At 43.0% G+C, this 15,546-nt stretch overlaps 1 protein-coding gene across 2 annotated transcripts in view; it reads left to right on the top strand.

Moving 5' to 3' along the window:
* Positions 1-15,546, top strand: part of UBAC2 (UBA domain containing 2) — a 135,147-nt gene that overhangs the window by 67,246 nt on the left and 52,355 nt on the right. For both annotated transcript variants that reach the window (XM_044428570.1, XM_044428569.1), the window contains one exon: positions 6,434-6,481. In XM_044428570.1, the coding sequence (XP_044284505.1) occupies positions 6,434-6,481 (48 nt within the window). The remainder of the gene's footprint in view (positions 1-6,433; positions 6,482-15,546) is intronic.

The following is a 15,546-nucleotide window of genomic DNA, read 5'->3' as shown; positions in this document are numbered from 1 at the left end:
CTCACTCTGAGCCGAGTGATTTGCCTGTCTTGGTACCGACCAAGCCACCCAGCCACCACTTGGTTATGCAGGTGAGACCTCCAGCGCCACCCCTGTGAATCCCCATCCCTCCGCATTCCAATCCTGAATGCTCGGATCTGTTGGCATGAGCTTCCATCTTGGATGGAGAAATCCATGAATCTCCACCTCAGTTGGGACTCGACCACCCACCTGCAAGATTGCCAACACCTACACCTGCTGGGCATTCATCTCCGGAGGGATCACCAAGGGCTCCTCAGTGCCTGTCCTCCCTCTTACCTCCACAACCTCCTGCACTGCAACCATCATGGTACTGGGAGCCTTTGTCCTATGGGGACTTCGATCCTGAGTGCTTTGACCAGCCTTATCTGTGGGATTTCTATCCCCCATACAGCTACTACCCACCATCTCCAATCCACAACTTAATCAGTGTCGAGGGGATAGCAACCCTATGGGCTCGCTACTGCTCTGAGGGTCTTTACAAAATGCATGGCTCCGGTCTGTGCCCATCTCAGGCTGCAGGGTATCCACATCTACCCTTACCTGGATGATTGGCTCATCATCTCCACCTCTAGAGAAGACCTATTGACTTCAATCAACATCACCTTTTCCCTGCTTGACCAGTTGGGTCTTTGTGTCAATACTGAGAAATCATGCCTCGTTCCCTCCCAGGTCATCAACTACATCAGAGCACACTTGGGCTCCCTTTGCACATGAGCCTTCCTACCTCCAGACTGACAAGAGACACTGATAGCCTCTGTACGATGGATTACCACTCAACAGACTGTCTCTGCACACTCCATTTAACAGGTGTTCATTCATATGGCATCCACAGTATTGGTGGTGCTGAATGCAAGACTGCAAATGCAGCCATTGCAGCTGTGGTTCAATTGCAACTTTCATCTGGACTGTGATTGACCGAACCAACTATTACAACCTCTGTATTCAGTCTTCCAAACTCTATCCTGGTGGACTAGCGATACTAACCTCTCTTGTAGAGTACCATTCTATACACCGGAACTGACTGTGATGCTCTATACCGATGCCTTCCAGACTGGATGGGATTCCCACTGCGTGTCTCTTCAGATTCAAGGCATGGACACAAGACCACCAGGCATATCCATTATCTGGAATTTCTGGTGGTCTTCAAGGCACTACGTTCCTTTCAGGCCACCCTACAGATTGCATTGGACAACATTGTGACTGTGTTCTACATAAATAAGCAGGGCAGAACGAGATTGGTCCTGTTAGTGTACCTCGCCCTCCATATGTGGAACTAGTGCATTGCCCACAGGATCACTCCTTGAGCAATTCATCTCACCAGCATGGACAACGAGGAAGCTGACTCCCTCATCAGGCACATGTCCACAAGTCACGAGTGGGAGTTGGATCGCCAAGTCTGTCACCATCTTTTCCAACTGTGGGGAACACCGACCACAGACCTGTTGGCAACACAGGACAACTCGGTCTGCAGGGCTTACTGCTCCAGAGTGGGCATCGGTCTGGATTCGACTGGGGACACGCTCATGATCTCCTGGGAGAATGAGTTCTTTTATGCATTCCCTCTAATTCCACTAATAACGAGTATAGCGAAGATCTGTCACAACAATGCTCACAGCGTTCTTATCACTCCTTGGTGGCCCCGACAGTCCTGGTTCTCCACTCTTCTCCAGCTGTCCAACAATGAGTTCTTACCTCTACCTCACATCCCTCACCTTCTCACTCAAGAACAAGGTGCTATAAGGCATCCAGACCTGCAATCCCTGAACCTCATTGCTTGACTCCACCACTGACTGCTTCTCCAACTTTATCTTCAGAACCGACTGCATCTTTGGTACCGACTATTGCCTCTGTTCATTCCATACTGACAACTCCTTCGGATCCTACAAAAGCACCTCCTTTGGGACCAATGTTCGTGTTCTCTACACTTGCTTCTATGAGATCAGAGACTTCTGTGTCACTGTTACTCTCAATACCAACGCCGGTGTTGATGACATCTTCAAATCTGACAGATCTTCACCTGGACATTCAGTTCATTCTCCAATTTGCACTACGATTGAACACACAAAGCTCCTACAATGCTAAATGGAAACATTTTACCTCCTTTGCCTCTACTAACCAATTTCTACCTCAATCTGCCACCATTGAGAACATTTTACAATTCCTACTCTCGTTATACCGTGGGGCTCTCACATCATTAAGGTGTATATCACAGCCATCTCGCATCATTGAGGATGCATTGGAGGGTCATCTGTATTCTCTCACCAACTTGATTCCTACAAGGATTACAAAACCTTCAACCTCTGATCTGATTGGCTGTCTTGACATGGAGCCTCTCTGTCATCTTGTAGGCTCTCACCAAACCTCTTTTTGAACCAATGGCTACTACTGATCTCTGCCCTCTCTCTTGGAAAACGACCTTCCTAGTTGCTATCACATTGGCAAGAAGAACTAGCAAACTGTGTGCTCTTCGTGTTGACCCTCCATACCTCAATTTCCTCAAGGAGAAAGTAGTCCTCTGTATTGACCCAGCCTTTCTACTGAAGGTTGTGACACCTTTTCACCTTAATCTCAGGACATTGTTCTTCCGGCTTATTTCCCTGCTCCAGCGACACCAGTTGAGCACTCTCTACACAGCCTTGACATCCGTAGATGTATGGCCTTCTATCGTTCCCAAACTGAGTCATTCAGGAAAACCAAACGGCTTTTTGTCAAATACTCAGAAGGGAGCACCTGTTAGCACTCAAAGTCTTTCGAAATGGATCGTTGAGACGATTGAACTGTCTTATCGCCTCTTCAAACTGGACTTAACTCTTACTCTGAAGGGACATTCCACAAAAGCAGTCGCCACTTCTTCTGCCCTCCATGTGGGCTTTCCACTACATATCTGCAAAGCAGCAACATGGTCCACCCCGTGTGCATTCACAAAGCACTACCATTTAGACATCAAGGCCAGACAGGACTGCTCCTTTGGCTGTGCCATCTTGTCCACAGTTCTTCAGTGATGATACTGTCCCACCTCCGGGTGTGGTAAGCTTGTTTGTCACCCATATATGTGTGATGCATGGAGACCATGACGAAGAAAGGCAGGTTGCTTACTTGTAACTGTCATTCTTTGAGTTGTCATCCGTGCATTCACACAATCCACCCACCGGCCCCACTTCGATGTTGGTGACTGGGTTCGCTGTATGTTTCTATGCTTCCTTATGGAGCAAAGTTCTATACTGGCCAGCTCCAGCTGGGGGCGAACAGATGGTCTTCAGCTGACTGGTGAAGGGGCGGGCACTCTGCCCATTTATACTGGGGAGGGGGGCACGGAGTTCCCACCAAAAAACATTAAAGCTCTTAAATCTTCCCAGCAACAGGCACCGCCCAGGCACAGCACCCATTTATGTGTGAATGTACGGATGACCACTCAAGGAACAACAGTTACAGGTAAGCAACCTGCCTTTTCCATTTAGTCCTAAAAACTAAAACAGATGTTTGAAATGGGTGCTTTTCCATAGATGCTACAATGCATGCTGCTAAAAGGCACTAATTTAGCAAAGGTGGCATCATATTAGTCACAGTAATCTAGGTATAGACATATTGTGAGATGGATAAAGAAGTTCTGTGATTGCTCATCCTTTCTCCAATGGGGAAGTCTGCTTTCTTCTTCATGGTGTCTGTGCAACACACACGAGTACTAGCACCTGCACAATTGGGGAAGATTCTTCTAGCTGAGTGCTTTTTTGGTGGGAGTTCTACTTCCCTTCTCCCAAGCACTTCTTTCACCTGCTTCTGTTCCCCTTCACACTCTTTACACTTGCCATGTTTCACCCACGCCCCTGGAAATCACTCCCTCATAATTTTTTTTAAAAAAGCTTCTGTTGTCTAACATTTCTTCTCTTCATCTGATATTACTCCTTATCCTCCTCTCTTCTTCGATGGCTCAGCGATCAGTCTTCTGTAAGTGTGCTAAGTGTGGGGTTAAAATGCCTTTGAAGGATGGCCACTCACTTTGCCTACTATGCCCAGGTGAGGGTCACTGTGTTGACAAGTGCCCTCATAGCCAGGCATTCACTAAGCAGGCCAGGAAAAACATGGAAGGACACCTAAAGAGGGAACTTTGGAATAGGGCTCTGGCAGCCATGCATGAGACCACTGCTGAAGGCTCAGGAGAAATAGGGTTTGAATGCGCCCCATTCGCTGTTAAACCTCCCTCAAGACACTCAGCTCGGCCTGCAAAACAGTCAGGCCCTGCTGATTATCGGAAAAAAAAAAGCAACGCGAAAAAGAGACATGTTGAGACAAAGGACCCGAAATGAAAAAAGCACTCCGGACAAGGCAAATCTGACAAAAAGTGGAAGTGTCATTCCTACTAACCAACTAACTAGATTAATTAATTAATTAATAATTTTAAGAGAACTTGTTTTAAATACTAGCATAACACTTAACTGGAATACAAATAATAAATAAAAGAGCAATGAATCTTGCTTGGTTTACTTCAGCTTGCTAATCTCAGAGTATACTCTCCAATTCTAGATTTGAGTGTAACCACCCATGACTTCAGCCTGACTCTAACAGAACCTTAGTTTTGCCTGGCTGGAAAAATATAGTGTGCATTCTGTAAAGTTCGTTATTTTGATTAATCATTTTCCTCTTACAGCTAAGATAATAACTGTTAACGCTAGGCTAGATAATTATCTTTGCATCAGTTTCTCTTGCTTTATTTTTCCTTCTTATCACAACAAGCAAGTGGGGCTGCTGTTAAACACTTCATCCTGATCTTTCAAGTATCTGTGAACAGTGAAAGATTATGCTAGATCATGAGGTTTTGACACTTTTCTTGCAGACCAAATAATTATTCAGTAGATGATGATGATGATGAAGAAGCAGCAATGAAGACACTGTAGTCAAAGCTCTCTGGGCAGTTCATAGCAATTTATAACAGATAATGGCATTCATTCAGATTCTGTGCTGGAATTCCTTAGAAATGACATTGCTCACAATATGCACAGTAATAGAAGATGTTGCTGGTCCTAAAAGTGTTACGCACTGAAAGGTCCAAAAAAGATCAAAGATATGTACCATGGTATTACATGTTTACAAAAGAAGTATGCAAAATTATAAGAAGGTCTTCCTGTGTACACTTTTAGCTGGACTGAAATATGTTAATTGTTGGTGGAAATTATCAGGTTTTTATTCATCTGTTCCATGTCCATTTTGGGGAGACAGAGGGAGAAATGAATATGTCAGTATCAGATTATTACTCATGCCTGCTTCTTCTGTACTATTTACTCTGTTTGAGATTTTGCTCTTTAATACTCCTACCGTTGATTTATGCATCTCATTATGCCTAATCTTTTTGCAGCTTAATGTCTGCTTTCCTGTTCTCTCAGTTTAAAAAATAATTCCCCTTTGTGTTAAAATAATAGAGAGGGAAATGAAGTCCTTTCACAGTGTTTTTAAAAACTAATTTCTAAGCTGAGTGCCGTTATAAATTACTTCTTTTTGTCTGTTTATCTTAAAAAGATTTGCTTTAAAGAGCAGTCTTATGACCCCTAGACTGTGTCCAGATGGCCATGAAATTGTTTAGATTCCCAGCTCCAATGTTGGAAAAGCACTCCAACCTTAGAGCTGAAGATCCTTGCTTAGACCACCCCCCCCCCCACACACACACACAGCTTCCACCATGCAGCCCATGTGGGAAAAACTATGCTGGCTACTTCCCCATAGTCACAAAAGTGACCTTGGAGAAGAGGTTTAATGGGCATGGAAATAGGGGAAGAACAATGCAATCAAGATATGATCTATCCTGACTGCACTGAAGTCTCCTTCCCTGCTCCTCAAAAACAGTGCAGTAGGACAGCCAAAATCAACCAACTGCTTGTTTTGCAGTATGTGAGAACATGGAGATAATAGCATCTATGATGTTCCCACTCTTCCAAGTTTGGCGGGTTGTGGGCATTTTTGTGCTCTTAATTGCTTAATTAGATAGGTAATTAAGAAAGAAAAGTAATGTTCATTCTGACATGTGGAAGTCTGCTTCCATTAGATTCTGGAGAAGAAATTGGGTCAGATCCAGTTACATTTTACTTGAAGATATCAGCAAATTAATATAATGTGCTTTTCAACCATATTGTTTCCAATTTGTTCCATATCTGAGTGAACCCAGTCCACCCAATCAATATAAAGCTATGTTATGAAACCATTTTCCTTGAAATTATGAATCTTGTCAATGCGAGGTTTTCTCTGTGATTGTGCTCCACATTTGTTGCTTGCTTCACTACCCCTCTGTTTGAATCAGTTTTTCTGCTTCCACAGATCTACTTTTCATGATATCTGTTACTTTATTGTTTGTATAAGATAGCAATAGTCAGTTAAGGATTATGCAGTTTAAATTATATTTAAGTTAAACACTTTTGTCTTGTAGCTTTTAACTTCTGGATCTTACATCTGGATTGTAGCTTTAAGTGGCCTGGTAAGTATAATTATTTTATTATTTCTTTGATTTTTTTCAGTAAGTTACTGCATTTGCTTCTTTCTTGTTTAATATTTACCTGCATATACATTTTCTTTAATATTTACAGCCTTTGCTAAATACAAGCCACATATGTTCAGTGTATAAGCCTGCCAACACCCCATATTTACTCCACACCTCGGTAAATATGCCTTTGCTTATCATTTGTTGGGTGCACAGTCCCTTCAAAGTTTTGATTTAACAGTATTTGGAATACAGAAATGCTTGTACAAAGATGTTAAAAATGTTTCTCAGTCTTTCCAGATAATATATTATTCATGGAGCATTAACACTAATCCTAATTCACTTTCAGTAGAAGCTATTATTATCATTATCACCACCAACAACACACTGCCTTTATATCCTGCCTTTCTTCTTCCTGCAAGGAACCCAGGGTGGTTTACAAGGTTCTTCCCCTCTCCTTTTTATCCTCACAACAGCAACCCTGTGAGGTAGGTTATTCCAAGAGACAGCAACTGGCCCAAAGTGACTCAGTGAGCTTCATGGCTGAGAGGGGACTAGAAGCCAGAACTCCTGCATCCCAGCCCAGTACTCTTAACTGCTGCACAACACTATCCTAGGTAATGTTGGTGGGGATAGCCACATGCAGGGCATTGTGGTGATATCCTTTTTAAGTCTGTATCATTGCATGTAGAAGGAGCTGAGAGCAAGACAATACACATATCCACCTGAACAGGAGGAGAAATTAATGAAATGTTAGGGTATAATTCCTCCCGATTGTTCCAGATGCTCAGTTTATGAAGATATTTTTGGGTAGTCCTTCCATAATATAAAGCCCTTTTTACTCTTCTATTTGTGTAAATGTTGCTAACTTGGCTCACCACTATGATACAATTATAATTAAAACTCCAGATCTATGGCTGAAGGAGAAGGCACAGTTCCTTCCTAAATGCAAGTTTTTAACAAGAAAAGGTGAGCATATAGTTCATTGTATGACAATCATTTTCCAACTCTCTTGTCAATTTAATTTGGAAATGAGACTTAATTTCTTCCCCTCTTTACTTCCCCTTGCAAGTTATATAAAGAGTTCTTTAAATTCACATACGTAATTTATACGCATCAGTAAACGCAAACAGCTCTCCAAAAATAGATTCTCTACTTGGCTCTAGTCAAAACTTTAGCAGTTGCTGTTTGGATCAACTGAAATGTCTAGCTGTGTTTCAAGGGCAGCTGCATATACAGTACACTCCAGTTGTTTAATCTGGAAGTTCCTAAAACATGAATGACCATTTCTGGGTCTGTCTTTTCTAAGAAGGGTGCACCAGTTTAAATACATCAAAAGCACTGCTACCAGTGCCTCTCCCTGCATGGGCAAAAGTAGCGCTAAGTCAAAAAACATTCCTAAGTTTCAAACCTGAGAATCCATGGATCCCCTGACCAAGAGGATTTCTGTCTTCTGGACTGAGTTGCAGTTTATTCACCCATGTCTTACTGCTGCAGACAATGATTCAGCTTTCCACTGTCTCCTGAGGATCTAATAAAGGGAGAGTTGATTGTCACCAACTTATTTTTGACACTTCAGGTCAGATCTGTAGCTGACATTTCATATAAATGCTAGACAAGATTGGTGGGTCAGGTCAGAGGTTGAGCCTGGTTTTCATGATTGTAGTGGGGTGGCTTATTTCCCTCAGCACACCAGGAGGTGTGGCTTGCAAGGTCTTGCAAATCCAGTGAAGGTTACTTGTTGTCATGGTTAACAAGCTACTCTGCAACAGCCACGGTTCACATGGCACAGTAAAGTGCCCTGACAAGGGCAATTATGGAAATACCCTTGGCACACAACCAGAATATGTGATGGGGAAAGTAAGCCATCCCAGCTTATTTTTTCCACCATGATCATGAACTGGGCTGTTGTCTCAGTCCTGTTTTCTGGAACCTGCTCTCTAGGAATGATATCACTTCATTGTAAGGAGTTTGCTTATTTTTCCAAACAATAACTTTAACATGGATTTAGGGCAATTTTAATTAAGATATTGTATCTAAAACTTCTCCTTCATGGATCACTGCCTTGTCGTGGCGAAGGGGCTTGCGTAGCTCAATGAAGCTATGAGCTATGCCGTGCAGGGTCACCCAAGACGGACAGGTCATAGCAGAGAGCTCTGACAAAACGTGATCCACTGGAAAAGGAAATGGCAACCCACTCCAGTATCTTTGCCATGAAAACCCCATGGACAGTACCGAAAGGCAAAAAGATATGATGCCGGAAGATGAGCTCCTCAGGTCAGAAGGTGTCCATTATGCTACTGGGGCAGAGCAGAGGGCTAGTACCAGTAGCGCCAGAAAGAATGAAGTGACTGGGTCAAAGCCGAAAGGACACTCAGTTGCTGATGTATCTGGTAGTGAAAGGAGAGTCCGATGCTGCAAAGATCTATACTCCATAGGAACCTGGAATGTAAGATCCATGAATCAAGGCAAGCTGGATGTGGTCAAACAAGAGATGACAAGACTGAACATCGACATCTTAGGAATCAGTAGACTAAAATGGGCAGGAATGGGTGAATTTAATTCAGATGACCCTCAGGTATACTACTGCGGGCAAGAATCCCTTAGAAGAAATGGAGTAGCCTTCATAGTCAATAAAAGAGTAGGAAAAGCAGTACTGGGATACAATCTCCAAAATGACAGAATGATCTCAGTTTGAATCCAAGGCAAACCATTCAACATCACAATAGTCAAAGTCTATGCCCCAACCACTGGTGCTGAAGAGGCTGAAGTTGACCAGTTCTATGAAGGCCTACAACACCTTCTAGAATTAACTCCAAAAAATGATGTCCTTATCATCATGGGGTATTGGGATGCTAAAGTAGGAAGCCAAAAGATAACCGGATTAACAGGCAAGTTTGGCCTTGGAGTACAAAATGAAGCAGGGCACAGGCTGGTAGAATTTTGTCAAGAGAATACGATGGTCATAGCAAACACTCTTTTCCAACAACCCAAGAGACGACTCCACACATGGACATCACCAGATGGTCAACACAGAACTCAGATTGACTATGTGCTCTGCAGCCAAAGATGGAGAAGCTCTATACAGTCAGTAAAAACTAGACCAGGAGCTGACTGTGGCTCAGATCATGCGCTTCTCGTTGCAAAATTTAGGCTTAAGTTGAAGAAAGTAGGGAAAAGCACTAGGCCACTCAGGTATGACCTAAATCATATCCCTGATGAATATACAGTAGAGGTGACAAATAGATTTAAGGAATTAGATCTGATAGACAGAGTGCCTGAAGAACTATGGATGGAGGTTCGCAACATTGTACAAGAGGCAGCAACTAAAACCATCGCAAAGAAAAAGAAATGCAAGAAAGCAAAATGGCTGTCTGAGGAAGCTTTACAAATAGCTGAGGAAAGAAGGGAAGCGAAAGGCAAGGGAGAAAGAGAAAGATTCAAACAATTGGATGCAGAATTCCAGAGAACAGCTAGAAGAGATAAGAATGCCTTCTTAAATGAACAGTGCAAAGAAATAGAAGAAAACAATAGAATAAGGAGGACCAGAGAACTCTTCAAGAAAATTGGAGATATGAAGGGAACATTTCATGCAAAGAAGGGCATGATAAAGGACCAAAATGGCAGGGACCTAACAGAGGCAGAAGAGATTAAGAAGAGGTGGCAAGATTACACAGAAGAACTACACAAGAAAGAGCTTACCGTCCCTGATAACCACGATGGGATGGTCACTGACCTCGAGCCAGACATCCTGGAATGTGAAGTCAAATGGGCCTTAGGAAGTCTGAGCGACAACAAAGCTAGTGGAGGAGATAGAATTCCAGCTGAGCTATTCAAAATCCTAAAAGACGATGCAGTAAAAGTGCTACACTCAATATGCCAGCAAATTTGGAAAACTCAGCAGTGGCCACAGGATTGGAAAAGGTCAGTTTACATTGCGGTCCCAAAGAAGGGCAATGCCAAAGAATGTTCAAACTACCACACCATTGCACTCATTTCACATGCTAGCAAAGTTATGCTCAAAATCCTACAAGCTAGGCTCCGGCAGTATGTGGACCGAGAACTACCAGAAGTACAGGCAGGATTTCGAAGAGGGAGAGGAAGTAGAGATCAAATTGCCAACATACGCTGGATCATGGAGAAAGCTAGGGAGTTCCACGAGTTCGGCAAGGCTGTATACTGTCGCCCTGCCTATTTAACTTATATGCAGAGCACATCATGAGAAAGGCGGGGCTAGATGAATCACCAGTTGGAATTAAGATTGCTGGGAGAAATATCAACAACCTCAGATATGCAGATGATACCACTCTCATGGCAGAAAGTGAAGAGGAACTAAAGAGCCTCTTGATGCGGGTGAAGGAAGAGAGTGCAAAAGTTGGCTTGAAACTCAACATTAAGAAAACTAAGATCATGGCATCCGGTCCTCTCACTTCCTGGCAAATAGATGGGGAAGAAATGGAGGTAGTGACAGATTTTATTTTCCTGGGCTCCAAGATCACTGCAGAAGGGGACTGCAGCCAAGAAATTAAAAGGCACTTGCTCCTGGGGAGGAAAGCTATGGCAAATCTAGACAGCATACTAAAAAGCAGAGACATCACCCTGTCAACAAAAGTGCATATACTCAAGGCTATCGTTTTCCCAGTTGTAATGTATGGCTGTGAAAGCTGGACCGTAAGGAAGGCTGAGCGCAAAAGGATTGAGGCCTTTGAATTGTGGTGCTGGAGGAGACTCCTGCGAGTCCCTTGGACCGCAAGGCTATCAAACCGGTCAGTCCTAGAGGAGATCAACCCTGACTGCGCTTTAGAAGGCCAGATCCTGAAGATGAAACTCAAATACTTTGGCCACCTAATGAGAAGGAAGGACTCCCTGGAGAAGAGTCTAATGCTGGGAACAATAGATGGGAAAAGAAGAAGGGGATGGCAGAGGATGAGGTGGCTAGATGGCGTCACTGTGGCAGTTGGTGTGAGCTTGGGTGGACTCTGGGAGATGGTGGAGGACAGGAGGGCCTGGAGGAATGTTGTCCATGGGGTTGCCATGGGTCGGACACGACTTCATGACTAACAACAGCAACAATCTAAAACTTTGAGCCATGTCTCAGTTTCTCATGCATATTCCCTGTTCCTTTGAACTCGAGATCTGTCATGGAGTTCTAGATACAGTAGTAGTCATCTTTTCTACAGATGTATATATAGAGATCTTGGCAAATCTTTGTTGACAGTGGACTGGCAAAAAGCCACATGCCTGCGTGCTCCATGTCTTACAACCCTGCATTTTGTAAGGATGCTGGTTAGACAAGCGTAGACAGAAACCAATGGTAGTAGAGTAATTTATGCTTTCAGACTTAACTTTTTATGTAGTTTCTTTGTTTAACTAAGGGCTTTCTGAATTAGACTACAAATAACGTTTTATTTTAAGAAGCTCAGTATTGGGCTGTCGCACTCTAATCCTTTAGTCCATTTTAGGTTAACACTATTTTACTTGCTTTTCTTTTGGTGGCTGGTTGATAGCTGATACTTTTGAAAGAATGGGCAGGAAAATTAAGATTTTGAATTCTGTTTTTGAAACAAAGCAATGCTTGCTGATTATTTTGACAGATGAAAGGAAATAGTCTTCCTTGACAGATTTAGCTTTCTTTGTGTGGGAGACAAAGCACATGAATTGAATTTGGCACGGCTTGAAGCTGTACTGTGCAGAGTACATAAATAGTTAGATCCTTGGCAATTTCCCCTTCTCTGCTGAAATATTTTGTAACTCCTTTGGGATAGAATGAAAAATTCCTGTTGGATATGAAAATGGATACGATGGAATACTTCAGTGCAGCTTTATCTGTTCATACTATCCTGTGTGTTCATGTCCTGGCTGCTTTAAATCTAAATTCCTCTCTTTTTCTCAATAAATTGGTTAGAACTGATATGCTGTTAAGTTAATTAGTTAGTTAATTTCTTGGAGTGGATGAGGAAGACAGATAAATAGATGGACCCAAAGCTTAAGAAGAGCATCTTTATTTTACATGGGTAGTTTACCGCGCCCCAGTATCTGCAAGTGTGAAATGCAGGAATATAACAATATTTTCTCTACAGGCAACTAGCCTGCCTTTTTGTATAAGCTGCTTTGCCTTCCCACTATCTTTTCTCTAGCTATACATGAGTGAAAGGTGGAGCCTCACTGTGTTACCCTCAGTGCTGCACAACTCTTAAGTAGTGAGACAGTTTGGTGTTAAAGGCAAGCTATATCCCAGGTCACACCAGGCCTCTGGACTCAGCTGAAAGGTGCCTGTGAGTGCCCACCATACCTATTCCTGACAATTCCCTCATATCCTTGCTAATGGACTTTGGTCCATTACCACTACACCTGTCAGGGATGAAATTCCACATCCCCGTACACAGATTCTGCAAGATGTTGCCTAGTAATGACAAGTGAATGCCTCTGCCCCAGATAGGAATAAAAAAATCAGGATATGGGAGTACTCCTCCCTGTCTATCCTGTAAAGTCAAACAAATCTCCCTATTCATTTTCTTTCTAACCATAATTATACCTCAAGGGTCTCTACCCACCTTCCATGACCTCCATGGGAGTATATTAGACAAAGATTCTATGTGCTAGGCCCTCTTTTCCGTATGGTCTCAAAATCCATTCTTGCCTGCAAGATGAGGGCCTTTCCTGTAAGAAGCCCCAAGTTGTTTCCTCCTAGGTAGAACACAAACACTTGGGACAGGGCTATCACTGACTCAGGTCAGAAAAATGTAAAGAGATATCCATACAGTGTGCTCCTCCTACCAGTCCACTAATGGAAGCAAACTGTCAGAGTGCCAACAGTTGATCGAGTCACTCTGTGGCTGGTTCAAAACACCATGTTGTGTCTGCAGATGAATACTCTCAGAGGCTCTGGTCTTCTCCAGCAACTGCCAACTCTAACCCAACAGAGGAACTAAGTCAACCTCATATTCATATGTATGTCCAGAAAAAAATCTCAGAATACCACTTATGGTGCAGATCATGTAACAGCAGCAGTGGTGGCTTATTTTATATTGTATTTTTGTATTTTTAATGGGGCGGCATAAAAAATGTTTTAATAAATAAACAAACAAACAAACTCCTATGCAACAGAAGTGTATGCAAAAATGGAATCACCCATCAGCTCTTGCCCAAAACTGGTCATGGCAAAATTCTGAAGGCAAAACAATAAGACAGGAGCACTAACTCTGAGGCACAAAATGCTTTCAGTGTGGCCACTAGACATATTTCCATCTTTAGTGCTGCTGTTAAAGAGACATATGCTCTACAGCATCACCATTCGATTTTAGACCACCTGTCCCCAAGAGTCACTGGACCATGAGTGAGGATGACATCAGAGAACTGAAAGGCTCTGGAGGAGCCAGCTAATTGCTAAGCAGCTACCTTTACCTTTTTTTAAGTGCCAGGATGGAACAGGACACCCTTGTGTACTCAAGCCCATCGGAATGTCAGAATTAATGGGCTATAAATCCATGTATAAGGATTTGACCTGGACCATCTGTCCGACATCTTCCCAAGCTTAAAATCAGAAGTACAGTTGGTAACTGCTTTGAAAGGTCTGCCTGGCCATCTTACCTCACAGGATATGGTAGACAGCCCCTGACTGTGCAACTCTACATAGAATTCCAGGAGCTGATCTGCTGGAATAGGCCGTAAGAAAGGAAGTGTCCGAATGTGTTGAACTTCCTACTTGCCTTAGCATAGCTGGAGTGTGTATTAGCATCCAAAGACAGGATTATAGCATCCTCTTCCTTGTTTCCCCAAGATCACAAAAGACAGCAGGCATTGGATCTGGACACTGACTGTACATAGGGGCCAGCTCTCAAAATCTAGACATCTGGTTACACAACAGGCCACAGGCAATGCCATTCATTATCTACACAGTGACATGGTGTACAATAAAAGACAAGATCGAAGGCAAGGCAATGCCTAGTGAAAGGACTAACCAAATGCAACATTTGGGGTTCTTGAAGTACAGTGAATTCACTATGTAAATTCACCACCTGGTTGTCACAACAGAAATGAGGTGTGGCTTTGGCGATGTTGTCCCAGTACCAAAGTACTACCACCATATGGAACAGTTCCAGGAATGTCAGATCATACCAGGATCTATCCAATGTTACCACCATGACTGAACACACCAACAGTCCTGAAATATTACTCCAAAACCATGGAAACTGGAAAAAGCTGAATGAATCTGCATGATGGAATTTACTCCATTTCAAGGAATAAATCTTGCCTTCAGAAGGAAACACCATTGTACTGTGGTACTCTTCCTACATCTCCAGATAAGCCCTCATTTCCACTGTGATCTGATGCAGTGGTGGGGGCTCCTTGCCTCCTCCTTGGCATCACAAAAGAACCATCACCCTGCATGCAAAATTGAAAGAGTCCTGTATTCGAACACCAGGAACTTAAAATGGACCTCTGCTACTTTCAGTCTATATACTTGCAGTTTATCCTCAAGTAAGCAGCTTGAGTACAGCTAAATACCCAGGAATGCCAAAAGTGGAGAAGGACCCTCTGTTTTTTCTGCTGCCCAGGGGAGCCTTGAGTTTTTCTGCCAAGGATATGAATTGAAACATAAAACCACCCATACTGATCAGTGTCTTGCCACTGGAAAGAAAATTGTCACGGTAATACATAAAATTCACAGAGTTGGTTCACTGAGTCCAGGCCCTTAAAGAAAAGATGCTCAATTGCTCAAAACTGGAGTATGATACAAAGCAACAAACTGGCAGTGCCTGGTCAACATAAAAGTCTCCGAAGAATGAGAAGTCCAGAAATTCAAAATCATCTGGGTGAACTGGAGGTAGTGGAAAGCTGACTGAAGAGAGACAACCATTCAGATGCTGCAGGTCAATGGGCAATATGGTCCTGGCAGGATAAAATACTGTTGCAGAAGAGAACAGAATGTTGCCTTATAACTGTGTCTCTTTCTGGTCATCCTACCGACTGGAATAAATTGGATAGCAGTCTGAGCCACCCACAGTCCTTTCTCTGCTCCTTTGTATTGTCATGTCAGCCCATAATATAAATGCAAGCAT

This window comes from Varanus komodoensis, unplaced genomic scaffold (genome assembly GCF_004798865.1).
Source record: "Varanus komodoensis strain SLA01 unplaced genomic scaffold, ASM479886v1 scaffold2, whole genome shotgun sequence".
In the NCBI taxonomy this organism is placed as follows: Eukaryota; Metazoa; Chordata; class Lepidosauria; order Squamata; family Varanidae; genus Varanus; species Varanus komodoensis.
Note: the sequence above shows the minus strand (reverse complement) of the source record. Positions and strands in the feature narration are given on the sequence as shown.